Source organism: Delphinus delphis, chromosome 7 (genome assembly GCF_949987515.2).
Source record: "Delphinus delphis chromosome 7, mDelDel1.2, whole genome shotgun sequence".
Lineage (NCBI taxonomy): Eukaryota > Metazoa > Chordata > Mammalia > Artiodactyla > Delphinidae > Delphinus > Delphinus delphis.
In genome coordinates, this window is record NC_082689.1 from 34,191,967 (window position 1) to 34,208,779 (window position 16,813).

General features: G+C 35.9%; 1 protein-coding gene across 3 annotated transcripts in view; it reads left to right on the plus strand.

Annotated features, from left to right (window-relative positions):
- TRAK2 (trafficking kinesin protein 2) overlaps positions 1-16,813 on the plus strand; it is a 67,672-nt gene that overhangs the window by 16,523 nt on the left and 34,336 nt on the right. For 2 of the 3 annotated variants that reach the window (XM_060016309.1, XM_060016308.1), the window contains 2 exons: positions 7,584-7,874; positions 14,600-14,794. In XM_060016309.1, the coding sequence (XP_059872292.1) occupies positions 7,784-7,874; positions 14,600-14,794 (286 nt within the window). In that variant the 5' untranslated portion in view covers positions 7,584-7,783. Of the gene's footprint in view, positions 1-6,071; positions 6,172-7,583; positions 7,875-14,599; positions 14,795-16,813 lie in introns of those variants that run through there. The other variant, XM_060016310.1, reaches the window with a different exon arrangement.

Genomic DNA, 16,813 nt, shown 5'->3' on the forward strand with positions numbered 1-16,813 from the left:
ATTATGTACCACTTTTAAACTCTTGTCATCTTTGAACTTTAAACATTTTTCCCTTCAAAACTTTTACCAGATAACCAAACACCTGAAGATGTCAACATTGAGGCTTAATCTCACTTGTATTTTTTTTTAACCATTTCTTTAGTTGAAATCTAATTACACTGCTTTAGAGCAGCTAGGTAGTAATATAAAAGCAACATGGCCTTTTAAGAAATTGTCAGGAACTGTGCCCCACATAGTTTACATTGCAGAGATTGCTAGTTCTGCATACACTGTCTCCAGAAAATGTTTTCACCTCCAGGCACATGTTTAGACATTAAGGATTGAAGAGTTGCAATAATGATTATACGATAAGTAGCCTGCCAAAAGAACAGTAGGACTTCATAGATTTTTTTAAAATTTCCCTTTTATCCCCATACCTTGCTCCAAATTCCCCTACTCTCCTCCCCGCAAGGCAAGCATTTTAATGTATTCATAATACAGAAAAAATGTAATTTATGTAAATTGCATTATGGTGTCTCTCTCCTTTTGCTTCTGCTTTATTCACTCAGCACTGTACTTCTAGTGCTGTATTGTTCCATGGTATGTATCCACATTTTACCTATTACTCTAGAGGGAGTAGGCCCTCAGCTTACTACCACAAATAGCAATGCAGGAAACAATCTCACACCTGTCTCTTTATGGGCTGATGTGAGAATTTCTTTGAGATAGATATACCTGGGAGCAGAATTGCTGGATCAAAGGGTACGTGTGTACTTAATTTGACAACATAGTTTCCATGGTTCTTTTGAACGGCTGCACTAGTCTGCATACCCATCATGGGCTTTTTATTTGGATAAATTTTTGTAAGAGTTTCTCTACGGCCAGTAGTTAGTGATGAGAAAGGATTACCTTAGGTAAGAATAATTGTTAGAACTCCTGAATTATTGTTAGGTGGCAATTCCAGATGAGATATAGAGCCATGCTTTTTATAAAAGCATGTTCTTTTTGAGAGCTAGAGCTGTTGACAATGTGGAAGCGTAGGAACTGATCTGAATCCTGTATCTTCTAAGTCTGCGTCCCATGACCAGGTACCATGAAATGGTGTTGTTTGTATTTTATAATGCTACATCCTTATCTATTTAACTTTTAAATTATATTAAGCACATAAGTAATGTTCACTGTTTACAAAATACTATTATATATGCTTTATAAGTATTAACTCATTTAAGCCACATAAAATAGGTACTATTATTGTTCCCATTTTATAAATGAGGAAACTGAGGCACAGAGAGATTGTTTTAATATTACCAATTGGTGAATGTGGATAACTAATGAAAAGTCTGTGAAAATAAATGGGTTATGTGGTATATGTTATTTCATAGTCCATTACAAATACAAAGGTGCTATTTAACTTTTCTGACTTTAACTTTTGAATACCAATATGTGTAACTCATTGAAATGCCAAATGGGAAAAGGAAGCATATTTATTAACATGTTTAATACTATACTTCCAAGAATTTGAAAATAAAATCCACAGATAGTGATAACCTTTGTTAGGTGCCATAGTTGTTACTCTAGCACACTGGGTGTGTAAATTTTCCAGACGGGTAAAACTTAATTATTTAAACACCACAAAATATTATCTTTTAACATTTTCTTTTAAATCCTGCTTTCCTAACTTCTTAAAGCGTAGGTATGAAATCATGATTTAATGTTTTCCTCGTGATTGGGGTCATATTTTAATAATTGTCATTGCACTTTGATGAGGATGTAGATGTAAAATATGAAACATAAGGATTCTATAATGACTAGACCTGGCTTTCGTGAAAAAATGCCTAATATTCTTTTTCTTTTGGATTATTTGCCTAATTTTAGAAAAGGTAAAGTACAGAATATACAATCACAGTTGTATAATGTGGCTGCTGTAAAATTAATCATCAGCTCACAGATGGTTCCTTGCCTAGAAAACCTTCTTCAGTGTTGCTGTGGTAGTTTTAGCTCCTAGTGATTTGAAGACCCTGATGAATCAGATACTTATTAGCAGTCACCCATTCTCTTGCTATTTACTGTTTGTTGAGGAAGTATAGAGAAACAGTATCCCTTTCCACTGCAATAGTTCAGACTGGATTACTGGAATATAAATTCAGTATCTTTGCAAACAAGACAGCAGACTAATTTTTTCTTCAAACCTTCTTTAGTATTTGGCTTGAAACCAAATGCCAAGCACAAGCAACATCTAAAATTATGCCTCCAGGGCTTCCCTGGTGGAGCAGTGGTTAAGAATCCGCCTGCCAATGCAGAGGACATGGGTTCGATCCCACATGCCACGGAGCAACTAAGCCCGTGCGCCACAACTACTGAGCCTGCGCTCTAGAGCCTGCGAGCCACAACTACTGAGCTCGCGTGCTGCAACTACTGAAGCCCGCATGCCTAGAGGCCGTGCTCCGCAACATGAGAAGCCACCGTGATGAGAAGCCCGCGCACTGCAACAAAGAGTAGCCCCTGCTCGCCGCAACTAGAGAAAGCCCGTGCGCAGCAACAAAGACCCAATGCAGGGGCTCAAACCCGTGTCCCCTGCATTGGCAGGCGGATTCTCAACCACTGTGCCACCAGGGAAGCCCCCCATTTTATCTCTGAAAGCAGTACTAGTGATAGATGGATGAACACTAACATAGAAATAGTGTAAAAAATTGAAAGTGAGGAAGTTATACATATTAAATATATGTCTGGACAATAAGAATGATTACGAAGGACAGTCGCAGGATGTGTGAAAAAAGATGTGCCTGTGCAGTTGAGAGTCAGCCAAAGGTGAAGAAATATGCATGTCTGAAATGGTTTCAGCAGAGGATCATCTCTAAAATGGGAGCCTATTTAGTCAAAGGTTTGAAATTCAGGTTAAAGTTGTAGTTCAAGAACTTAAAGGCTGAGCGTGGTGAGTGAAAGTGGTGCTGTGGAAACTTATCAAAAGCCACAGATGCACCATGGGTTCAAGGCCTTTTCTAATCTGCAGGTGAAACTCTGGTGTGGATTCCTTAGCTGCCAGAGGTTGCCTCCCTTCTGTTGGTGGAGATTGTGGCAGGGAGGGGTTGCCTGCCTCAGTAAATGTTCATTGTAAACAAAACAGGACACTTATTTTTTTTAATGCCAAAAACATACCAGCTCGGAGGAAATACAGACACCATAAACCTAAATTTCACTCATGGTTTTGGACTTTTAGACTAACGGATTTCTTTTAGACTAACGGCTTTAACAGCCTTTTGGAATTTGTCCTGCTTGTAAGTAGAGCTGCCTCCATGTAGTTTATATTCTGAAAACCCTACTGGTCATTAAATTGAATGATACAAAAAAAGAGGGATCAAATGTTTGCTAGGACCAAATAGCCCCTCAGGGTGAACTTTACAGTTGCTGGTAGAGTAACTGTTTCGGAATGTAGTGTACTGTGGCTCGCCCATGAAGCTGGCCTTGGTGTTGGTGTGTGGGCTCTGCCTTTGTAAGATCTGCTTCCCACTATCCAGGTTGGATTTCGGGGGTGACACCCCCTGCCACCCTTTTTTTCAGCTTTTAGCACTGAAGCCATTGTATAGTCTTCTTTTTTTGTGTGGTTCAATATCTAATTTTAAAATTATTGTGTATTTTTTGTAAATTTTGTCTTTGATGTAGCCAGATACATTAAAAATTAGTGAGTCTCTGTCTTTGTTGAAAATCTATTATTTAATATAGGAAACGTGGTCCATTTATTTTATGTTTTAAATTATACAGTTTATCTTTTGTCTGGATGAAGGTTGACACTGTCTACAAGAGCTGCTGCTGGAGTTGGTGATTGGCACTGTTCCCACTTCTGCATTCAGATGAGCAGCCAACATGTATTTTAAATTAATCCCCGAAGTATTATTTGTACAATAAAAATTTTAAATATATTTTTCCCATTTAAATGTTTGTCACATCATTATATTTACTGTATTTCTAGGCTCTGCACTCTTGTCAAAGTGAAGTGTCCTGAATTGTTTTAGCCTTTTCTGTAAGTCTGTTTTGGCCAGAGTATCCCGTTTTAAGGAAGTAGCAAGCTTTTTTTAAGGCACAGGGCCTATATTTAGGCCCTCACTGTTGACCATTTTAGTTTCCATGGCTAGGCTAACTAAGTCATCAGCATGTTGTATTCTGCCAGCAATGTTTATATCAGTGACATGTTTTGTTTGTTCTTTTTAAGTCTCATTCTTATTAAAATAAGTCACTTAGCTGGTTTACTTTATTTTTTCCTAAATGTGCAAGAATTACAAAGGCTGGCTTCTTGTTAAATAACACATGCTTGGTTGACTGTTTTATTAAAAAAAGCCATGAAGTTGTTCCTAAAAAGAGTGAATAAAGATCCAGCATAGCAAGTAGATGATACTCAAGGAGTTACTAAGAATAAGTGTGTACAAACTAGAAAATGCACTGAATATGTGTTGCTTGTGCTTGCCAAAGTTTAGTTTCTACTACATTTAGAACTCTGACTCTGCAAGCTTTCGGTTTGTTCATGAATCACAGAGGTAGAAAGAAAATGATTAAGGGCACAAAACTAACATCACTCATCAGAGGGAAGTAAATGTGACTTCTTAGGTTGCGAGCAGATTGTATTAGCAGTCAACAGTAGGGTTTACAGTGTGCCCAAGTTTGTGTAAGGTACAATAATAATAATGATAAAATTGTACTATTTGGTGGAGGTAGAAATAATAATAACTAATATTTACATAGTATTTACTGTATTCTAAGGTATTGTTCTAAGAGCTTTACATGTATTAACTCATGTAATTTCCCCAGTGACCATCTGAGGTAGGTGCTACTGTTATCCTCTCATAACTCACTTAATCCCCATAGTAACCCCATAAAGTAGACCATGTTATTAAGCCCATTTTACAAATGAAGAAACAAGGTTAAGTAACTTATTCACGGTCATGCAACTGGTAGTAGAGCTGGAGTTCAGAATCCATGTTCTTAACCACTCTGGTAGGCTCAATAATGGCCTCCTCCCAACCTCACTGGGTGGGGGTGGGCAAATCTTTACTGGTTTGATGCGCTTTCGTTCCATTGCCCTTTCAGTGGTTAATTTGGTAATGGCAGTTTGGACAATAAGATAGCACATGGGGAAGAATTTAATTGCACACAGTAGACTGATCTTGGATGTGAAAATGAATTTTTGACAACTGGAATTAAAATCAAAGTACCTAAACAAATACTTCTGAGCTTTACTTCATGTTGCACTGGCTAGTACAGATTGCTATGTTGACAAACATGTTTCAAGAAAATAATTGTTTATATAAAATAGAATTTTAAAAATTTATAAAAATTTTCTGAATTCAAATATAGGAAAATTTTTATGTCAACATAAAATTATAAACTTTTCTGGGAAGGAATGTTGTTTATTATGTGTTTTTCCTTATACATTTTTTTTCATTTATGAAGTATAAAAACAGCAACCCTATGCCAATAACCACAGAAGTTTTTGAAATTTTACTTGTCCACGGAAATCCATGAAAGCCTGGATGTTGCAAATCTTGTTGTATACTCACTAAACTCCATTCTTACCATCTTGCTTCCTGATCACTTACAGCCTGACTTTGGGCCTAATCTCTTGATTGAACTGGTTTCTAGAAGGTTACTTTTGATTTTATGGTCTCTGTATACCACCTTTTTTAAACCAAAGATCTTTTTTGACTTTTCTGTAATGTTTAATTCTGTTGCCCATTCTGTCTCTGAAATTCTCTTCCCTAGTAGTTGCTGACAGTGTGTCTCTGTGCTACCTCAGTGACCATTTTCAGTCTCCTAAATTTAGTGCTTTTATTTTGGTCTTTTCTATTTCTTGGTGGTGACTCTTGTAAAAAAAAAAAAAACACATCATGTTTATAATGCCTGTAAATAGTAGGCATGAGAATGAATTAGCCATAAATAGAAGCTGCATGTTGCTAAGTAGACACTATTTAGTAGAGACTGTCTTTTGATATAAAGCTAAGTTTATAATTAATATTGAAGTTTTTTTGATTGCAACAATTGGGTTTTTTAAAATACACACATATATTTAATGCATTATATTCCTTTGTATATACCATTATTAAACTATTTCTTTATGGATATCTTGATTCCAGTTGTGTACGTATGCTTTAAAAAAAGAAAATACTGTATGGGCATCCTTATGCCTACATCTTGGCATACTCTGTGAGTATCTCCATCATATAAATTCCTAATGGTAGAATTGTTAAATTATGGTGTATATGCATTGAAAACTTTGGTAGGCATTGCCAAATAGCCTTTCTAAAAGCTTGTATCAATTTGCACTTTTATCAACAGTATAAGTACCACTTTCTCCGTACCCCTCCAACAATGAATATAATAAAACTTAATGTTTGCTGATCTAATGGATGAAAAATATTTTCTTTACATTTTTATTTATTTTAATTATAAGTGAGGTTGAGCATCTTTCATATCAGTAGTTTTCAACTGGGGGCAACTTTGCCCCCCCCAGGGGACATTTGATACTGTCTGGAAACATTTGGGGGCTGTTAAAACTGGGAGAGGGTCTGGGAAGAGGGTTCTACTGGCATGCTGCTAAACATCTTACAATGCACACAACAAAGTATTATTTTCCAGACCCAAATATCTGTAGTGTCAGGGTTGAAAAACCCTGTTTTGTATTATTCCGTTTCATCTTCTTTGTTGGTTTATATCTGTAATTTCTGAGTTATTTTATTGTTTGCTTTAGAGTTTATAGTATACATTTTTAATTCATCACAGTTCCCCTTTGAGTGATATTTTACTATTTCATGTATGGTATAAACACCTTGCTATAGTATATTTCCATTTTTCTCCTCCTGGCCTTTGTGCTATTGTTTTAATATGTTTTACTTCTGCATATGTTATAGACCCCACAATATATTATTATTATTTTACTTTAAACAGTAGATTATCTTTAAATTTTTAAAACAGCTTTAATGAATTATAATTTACATTAGATTGCACATATTTCAAATATACAATTTGATAAGTTTTGACATATGTATATACTTGTGAAACCATTGTCACAATCAAAATAATGAACATATTTATCATCCCCCAAACTTTCCTCCTGCCCCTTGGTCATCCCTCCCCAACCCCAGGCAACCACTGATCAGCTTTCTGTCACTATAGATAAGTTTACATTTTCTAGAATTTTATATAAATGGAATCATAAACTATGTGCTTTTTTTGTCTGACCCTTTCATCCAGTATATTATTTCTAGATTTATCCATGTGGTGTGTGTATCATTAGGAAAACATTCTTTTTTTTTTTTTTTTTTTTTTTTTGCGTTACGCGGGCCTCTGTTGTGGTCTCTCCCGTTGCGGAGCACAGGCTCCGGACGCACAGGCTCAGCGGCCATGGCTCACGGGCCCAGCCGCTCCGCGGCATGTGGGATCTTCCCGGACCGGGGCACGAACCCGTGTCCCCTGCATCGGCAGGCGGCCCCCAACCACTGCGCCACCAGGGAAGCCCTAGGAAAACATTCTTAATGACAGACGTTCTGGGTAATTGGACTGCTGTTATTAATGAGCATGCTGAATTCTAAAGTCACTTGATGTGTTCTTTGTTTTAGGTCATGACCATCCAAGGAGTGATAATCACATGAGAGCACTCATTGCTCCAGATGTCATTTGACCATCAAAAAAAAAAATCTGTTTAAAAGAAAATATCCATTTGACCAGAACCTTTCTTTATTGAATGGCTTGATGGATTTCCTTTACTCTGATTCAAACCAAAACTGTCCTGCTCAACCAAAACAAGAAAGGACCTTGCATGAGTCAATCCCAGAATGCCACTTCTACATCACCGATGGGTGAAGAAAACCTCATGAATATCAATCACAGAGACTCAGAGAGCATCACTGGTGAGTCCAGTTTAATAAATGAAGTGCTGTTGCTTACAGGATAAAATGCGTATAAGACCCACCATGATGGAACTCAGCCTCTCTTTCCAGCCTGGTCTCCTCAGAGACCACTGAATTAATCTCTCCATCCCCAGGTCTCCTATCGCATTATCAAAATCTGCCTTGGGTTCTGTTCCTTGTCTGCATCTGACCCCCTGTACCATGTGAGCCCTGGTCAGTAGGAACTGCGTCACACTTATCTCCCTTATCTTGTCTTCCTATTCCTATCTTCCTGTCTCCGCAAGAACAGGGTTGCTTGTGTTTCTGTGCCCTGCAGTCACCTAACAACAGTATCTGGCACATAAGAGGCTCTCAGGACATATAGGGTATGCAAAAACAGGTACAGCCCCATAAGTCCTTATCTGCAAGACTAAATTTTAAAAACTCTGTACACCCAAAATTTTTTCTAAACTTTGGTTCTAAAACTCACTGGTCCACAAAACCTGACCTGTCCAGTTGTTTCTAGACATCTCACTTAGTTGGAATACTTGTTTGCTGAAATTGTATTAATGTGTTTAAATATGGGATACTGCTACAAAACCAGTTGGAGGTGTTATATAACATACAGTATGCACAGTACTACTTTTCTAAAACTCCATAAAATTCTGCAACCCATCTAAACCTAAAGTTTTTCCCATTTTTTGTTCAGTTTTATTGAGATACCTGCATTAAGATACTATAAAATGCACCCATTTTAAGTGTACGGTTTGGTTCAGTATGGCCTGTGGGCCATAGTTTGCTGACGTCTGCACAACAGCATCAACACTTGATAATGTCAGTGTTTTTGATTTTAACCATTCTAGTAGGTGTGTACTGGTACCTCTGTGTGGTTTCACTTTCTTTTTCCCTGATGACTAATGATGTTCAGTGTCTTTTCATGTGCTTATTGGCTATTTCTAGATATTTTGAGTTGTCTATTTAAATCATTTGCCCATTTTTATATCTGTCTTACTACTGAATTGTGGTAAATATTCTTTTTATATTCTGTGTAAATCCTTTGTTAGGTAAAGGGGTGCAAATATTTTCTCCCAGACCATGGCTCGCCTTTTCATCTTCTTATTGGTGTGTTTTGAAGAGCAAAAGTTTAAAATTTTGGTGGAGCCCAATTTATCAATTTTTGCTTTTATAGTTCATATTTTTTGTGTCATTTCTAAGAAATCTTTGCATACTTCAAGATCACAAAGACATTCTCCTTTGTTTTCTTTGAAGAGTTTTATAATTTTTGCTTTTACATTTAGGTCAATTTTATAATTAATTTTGAATATATAATGAAGTTAGGGTCCAGATTTCTTTTTCCCAGTTGAATGTTTAATTGTTCCTGCACCATTTGTTGAAAATATTATCTTTTACACTATTGAATTACCTTGGTAATTTCATTGAAAAATCATTTGATTATGTATGTGTGGATCTATTCCTGGACTCTCCATTCTGTTTCTTTAATCCCTAAGTCTATCTTTACATAAATACCACAGTGTTTTGATTACTGTAACTCTGTAGTAAATCTTGAAATCAGGCAGTATAATTTCTCGAAGTTTGCTCTTCTTTTTAAAAAATTATTTTGGCCATTCTAGACCTTTCACGTTTCTATATAAATTTTAAAAACAGCTTGTCAATTTCTGCCAACAAAGATTAATGGAATTTTGAATGGAATTATATAGACTTTGTAGAGAATTGACATCTTAAGACTATTGAGTCTTCTAATCCGTGAACATGATATATCTCTCCATTTATTTAGGTCTTCTTTAATTTCTCTTAATAGTATTTGTACTTTTTATTACACAGGTCTTCCACATATTTTATTAAATTTAATCCTAAATTTTTAATTTTTTTCTGCTACTATAAATGACATTGTTTATTTAATTTTATTTTCCAGCTGTTTATTACTAGTATGTAGAAATGAAATTGATTCTTTATATATTGACTTTGTATTCTGCAACTTTGCTTAACTTAGTTTTATTAACTTTCTTGTAAATTCCTTAGCATTCGCTACATAAACCATAATGTCTGCAAATGGAGACAGTTTTACATATTCCTTTTCAATCTAGATGTGTTTTATTTCTTTTTCTTGCCCTTTGAATGGGACAGGATTTCAGTATATTTTTGAATAAAAGTGGAGGGAGCAAACATCCTTGCCAAATTTCCAATATTAGGAGAGAAGTTACAGTCTTTCACCAGAAGTTTTTTGAGAATGCCCTTTTTCAAATTGAGAAAGTGTCCTTCTCTTCCTAGTTCGATGACAGGTTTTTGTCATGAATGGGTATTGAATTTTGTCAAATACCTATTTTCCATTACTGAGATGGTTTTTCTTTTTTAGTCCATTGGTGTGGTGAATTCTATTGATTTATTTTTTCATTTTAAACCAGCTTTGCATTCCTGGGGAAAACTCTACTTGGTCATGATGTATTATCATTCTTATATATTGTGGATTTGATATACTAATGTTTTGTGTGTGTGTGTGTGTGTGTGTGTGTGTGTGTGTCCCATTCATTGGTTTGTACTCCTTTTTTTGCAATGTCTTTGCTTGATTTTGGTATTAGGGCAATGCTGGCCTCATAAAATGAGTTGTGAAGTATTCCCTTCTCTATATTTGAAAGAGTTTTTTGTAGAATTGGTATGATAACATTTTCCATCCTTTTACTTTTAACTTATCTGAATATTCAAGGGCCATCTCCTATAGACAGTTTAAAGTCAGATCTTTTTTTCATCTAGTCTGACAATCTCTACTTTCTAATTGGTATGTTTAGACCATTTACATTTAATATAATTATCAGTTTAGTTGAGTCTACTGAACTCCTACTTGTTTTCTCTTTGTTCCATTTAAAAGTTCTTTCTTCCTTTTTTCCCCTCATTCCTTTCCTCTTTTGAGTTGTTCGTTTGCTGGTTTGTTTTTTTTAGGATTCCATTTTAATTCCACTATTGACCTAATAGCTATACCTCTCTTTTTTCTCAATGGTTGCTCTGAGTTTGCAATATGCATTTTTAAATTTATCACAGTCTATCTTCAGATAACATTATACTATTTCATAAAGTGACACACAGTATTCTTCCATTTCCCCCTGCCATTGTATTATTCTTGCGATGCCTTTTATATTTACATATGTTATATACATAATTGTTATTATTTTTGCTTTAAACAATTATAAGTTAAATACATTATGAGAATAAAAGGCTTATATATTTCCACACAGATTTACCATTTCTGTCACTCTTTATTTCTTTCTGTAGATTGAACTTTCCATCTTATATCCTTTTTGCCTGAAGAACTTCAACATTTCTTGGAATATAGGTCAGCTGGCAATGACTATTCAAAGTTTTTTGCTTGTCTGAAAAGTCTTTATTTCACCATTTTTAAAAGGTGTTTTCACTGGTGCAGAATTCTAAGTTGACTTTTTTATACACTTTAATGACATTCCATTGTCATCTACCTTGCAATACTTCTGATGAGATCATTTTTGTCTTTGTTCCCTCAAATGTAATGTGTCTTTTTTTCTCTCTCTGCTTTTAAGATTTTCTCTTTGGGTTTCTTTGTGTTTATCCTGCTTAGAGTCACTGAACTTCATTGAAATATGGATTTATAGTTTTGATTAAATTTGGAAGATTTTGACTGTTATTTCTTCAAATATCCTTGCTGCTCCCTCTTCTCTCCTCTTCTGTGACTCCAGTTGCATGTGTGTTAGACTGATTGTTATTGTGATGCAAGTCACTGATGCTCTGGTTTTTTTCCTAATCTTTTTTCACTTTAGTTTCCATTGCTATGCCTTCAAGTCTACTGTTCTTTTCTTCTGGATAGTATCTAATATGTTAATGTTATCCAGTGAATTTTTGAATTTAGATATTGTACTCTAGTTCTATTTGAATTTTATAAATATAGGAATACTTTCTGTTTCTCTTTTCATCAAATTCATGTTTTCCTTTTAAATCTTTGAGCATATTAATAATGGCTATTTCGAAATTGCTGTTTACCACGTTTATCATCTTTGTCTTTACTCAGCTTGTTTCTATTGATTTATTTTCCAACTGGTAATGGGTTACAAATTGCTTATTCTTTGAATATCTAGTAATTTTTTTATCAAATGCTGAATATTTTGAATGTTATATTGTTTGATGTTTGAATTTTCTTGTCTTATTTGAAAAACTTATTATTTTGGCAGGTCCTCAAGTTACTTGCTGATAATATCAGTTCTTTTTTTTTTTTTTTTGTGGTACGCGGGCCTCTCACTGTTGTAGCCTCTCCCATTGCAGAGCACAGGCTCCGGATGCGCAGGCTCAGCGGCCATGACTCATGGGCCCAGCCGCTCTGCGGCATGTGGGATCCTCCCGGACCGGGGCACGAACCCGTGTCCCCTGCATCGGCAGGCGGACTCTCAACCACTGCGCCACCAGGGAAGCCCGATATCAGTTCTTTTGAGGCTTGTTTTTAATCTTTGCTATCTAAGTCTCTATATCACAAGACCATACTCTAGTATGCTTTATTCTGCATTAATTTAACCCTACTACCAGTAGGCATGACACTTCTAGGATCTTTTGATTGTCCTAACTGTTCATGAGGTTTTTCTACTCTGGCTAGATGAAATTCAGGCCTTTCTTCGCTTTGTGTAGGAGAGTAACTTAATAAAGATATGAAGATGTAGAGGAAAATATGAGTGTAATGAGGACAGACCACTTTTGAGGCCATATTCAAGAGAAACAAGAGGAGGCCTTGAACCTAAATGGAGGCAATGTGGCTAGAAAGAAGTGAGCATAAGGAAGGGACATTTGGAGGATAAAAATATTAAGACTGGACAATCAGGAAAGCAATAAATAGTACATTATCAAAAATATGGGGGCTTCCCTGGTGGCGCAGTGGTTGAGAATCTGCCTGCTAATGCAGGGGACACGGGTTCGAGCCCTGGTCTGGGAGGATCCCACATGGCGCGGAGCAACTAGGCCCGTGAGCCACAAGTACTGAGCCTGCGCGTCTGGAACCTGTGCTCCGCAACAAGAGAGGCTGCGATAGTGAGAGGCCCATGCACCGCGGTGAAGAGTGGCCCCCGCTTGCCACAACTAGAGAAAGCCCTCACACAGAAACGAAGACCCAACACAGCAAAAATAAATAAATTAATTAATAAACTCCTACCCCCAACATCTTCTTTTAAAAATATATACATATATATATATATATATATATATATATATATGGGAGCAAATAGGATTTGCTCCTAAGGATGTTATTTGAATCTACTAAACCCTGATTGTGTACTCACTTTTAAAATTATTTTTTGGAAGTAGGGAATTGGTAATCTTGAATTTTCACAGAATTTTATTATTGCTTATTAAAAGAAAATTTCTAGGGAATAGTAGTTCTTTTAATGAATGTTACTTTTTTCTTCATTTTCATTATACCCTTGAATGCCTAAGAGTCTGTTTTTAGCTCTGCATGTATTTATAGTCAACTTCTCTTCCTGCAGATTTATAATGACAATCTGTACGTGATATACTTGTGGCAGGAAAAATTTGAACAGTCGCATAGAATTCATAGTAATATTATTTGGATGTATTTTCAGAGCTCTTATTTAAGAGATCTGCTAAGGGTTGAGAGGAGCTTCTTTAGATCCATATTTAAGGTTTTAAATGTACCTCATCTCTGTGATTATATACCTCATCTTTGTGGTTATGAAACCACTGCTTGTCCTTCTGGGTGAATAGGATTGTCTGATATTGTCAGTCTCCTTGTACTTGATTTGATTAATGTCAGCCTCCTCATTGTTAAGATCAAGTAGTTGAAATTTATTCTTTTAAGGTATGTTTTCTTAAAATTAACTTTGTCCGTTCTTTGCCAGAGTTAGAACATGTTTTTTATGCCACCCCCAAAGGAAATACCAGATCTCTTTTAAAAATGAGAGGGTTGATATGACATCCTGTATTTTCTCTATTTTAAGCTGTAGTATTTTAAGCATATTAAAAGAGATAACTGGTTTTTTTTTTTTTGTAAACTGCTAAATTTGGGAGGTGTTAAATGATGGGCAGCATTTGGAACAAGAAGCCAGGAGCAAACACATGAAGGTGGAGAAGCCCAAGCGTGTTCAGAGAAATATAAGCAGGGGGAGTTAGAGGTGTGCAAGTGAGCGAGTAGTGATGTGAAAGGTATTCAAGACTTTAAATGTATCACATCTTCAGTAAGTGTTAATTTTTTTTATATCTAGCTTCTGTGAGAATGTAGTAAAATGTAATTTTTCCAGATTTTGAAGAATCCTCCCACAGAGTTCAATTCTGTTATTAAAGAACATGTCATTTTATTCCTTTTGAACTCCTTTTCTTCTGGTTGTTTTGTGTTGCCTTTTTTCCCCGAAGCATATAAGTTATTTGAGATCAGATCTATTGTAAGCAGCACTAAATATATTGATAAGGAAGAAATAAGAAATTTTAAACTTTAAAAACATAGGTGTATTCCCTAAGCAATATATTTTTAGATAGGATACAATTAAAGTTCATGGTAGTATTTTTACTATAGAAGTTCTCGTATTAAAGAAACCTAGAGAAAGGCCAACTTTAGTACCAGGATACAGTAATAAAAATCATTGGAGACATGGTATTGGCTAATGTTTCTTTGATTATCCTACTTTGACAAAACTAATTTCACCGATTTTTCTCTGTAGCCTAGAAAATTGAAATATATTGGATTCATTTACATGGAATCTCCTCTTTAGATGTGTGCTCCAATGAAGATATCCCTGAAGTTGAGCTGGTGAGCCTGCTAGAAGAACAGCTACCCCAGTATAAGCTAAGAGTGGACTCTCTCTTTCTATATGAAAATCAAGACTGGACTCAGTCCCCACGCCAGCAGCGACATGGATCTGATGCCCTCTCTCCAGTCCTTGCTGAAGAGACTTTCCGTTATATGAGTGAGTATTTTAGAGTTTGTCCATTGAACTAAAGATCATGAGTATCTTGGTGTTGACTTTTAAAACATTTGACATCCCTAGCCATTGTTCAGTTTGTACCTACTTTAACTTGAACTGATTTAACAACATGAACAGATGATTCTAATTGTGTTATGTCTGAATGCAGAAAGTTTATCATTTTTAAGACTCTGAGTGTCCAGGGTTGCAAGCATACTCAGAGGTTTCCATTTCTCTCATCTTTTACTTGATACTTTCTTCCAACTGTGGAGAAAAGGGAACTTAAAAAAAAAAAAAGTAGTGAAAGTATTTAAAATTTAATATCCCTTTATATTTCACAGCATTTATTATCCTAATACTTTAATATGTTGAGCCATCAGCTTTTTGACTCTAATCTACCTTACTAAACTGACATAGTCACGGGAACTTGTCAAGTCATTAAGAAACAGAGTTCTTGGATACATAAGTAGCTTTAAAATGCCGAGGAGAAATACGTGCACACTATATAGTAATCTTCATCATTTACTTAAGGATTCAGAGAATATTTCAGTGAGAAAGTAAGCCAAATTTGTCCTGAAAATAAGTCTGTTTTACACCACACTCTTTAAAAATGACAAAATTAAATAGGACACCTTTTTTTTTTTTTTTTTTTTTTTTTTTTTGCGGTATGCGGGCCTCTCACTGTTGTGGCCTCTCCCATTGCGGAGTGCAGGCTCAGCGGCCATGGCTCACGGGCCCAGCCGTTCCGCGGCATGTGGGATCTTCCTGGACTGGGGCATGAACCCGTGTCCCCTGCATCGGCAGGCAGACTCTCAGCCACTACGCCACCAGGGAAGCCCCAATAATCATTCACTTTTAATGGTACTTTCCTATAACCAGATTACTTACTGCTCAGAAAAAGAATTGTAAACATTGTTTAAACTTGAATTAGGAACTCAAATAGAACTGTATTTCTGTCCTCAACAATTCTTTTAATTAGCTGAATATTAAATTAAGGCCCTTAAGGTTTTCTTAACTTCATAGTTTGAGAAGTTACTTGCTTGAGATTTTCTCGAAAATGCTTTTTAAAAGGAACACTATTTTATTTCCATTTCCCTTTGTTCCCTGAGTTTTTAGATTTGTGAGAAAATTTCAAACTGAAATTTCATTGGGATAAATTTAGTTTGTCATTATTCTGATAAAGCAGCATAGAAAGTGCCCCTTAGTTTACATGTTCTTTGTCCTATATGCTGCTGGAGGGGACAGTGAGGGAGACTAGCTAGAAAGATGTCTTAGATCATGATTTAATGGAGTTACTTTTAGGAGGAATTTTAAGTAAAAAGACTGGGAAATAAAAGGTAAACAGATTCTAAACTACTTGGTTTATAGGACTTTACATAAACAAATCATAGTGTTCAAGGGAGCAATTTAAAACTTGAGATTAATAGGATGTTACAAGATCCATATTTCCAAGATCTGGAAAAGTGTCCTATTCCTTTCATCTAATGGTACTATTTTCACTTCAACAATTTGAAAATTAAACTACATATGATACACCTAATATCATGAAGCATAGAAGCTAGGATCATCATCCATTCACTGATACTTTATCTCTGTACTGTACTTTAATTTCACTGTTATTTTAAAGGTATCAATTCTTTGGGTTTACAGTTCACTCAAATATAAATAAACTTCATTATGAATTTCTATCTTATGAAAATAAAAGATAAGTGATTTACTTTGTTTAGCAAATTGACCAAGATTTTAAAATCACGGGGACTTCTCTGGTGGCACAGTGGTTAAGACTCCTCCTGCCAATGCAGGGGACAAGTGTTCGATCCCTGGTCCAGGAAGATCCCACATGCCATGGAGCAACTAGGCCCATGCACCACGACTACTGAGCCCTCGTGCTGCAACTACTGAAGCCCGTGCACCTAGAGCCCGTGCTCTGCAACAAGAGAAGCCACCTCAATGAGGAGCCTGCACACCGCAACGAGGAGTAGCCCCCGCTCACCACAACTAGAGAAAGCCTGCACACAGCAA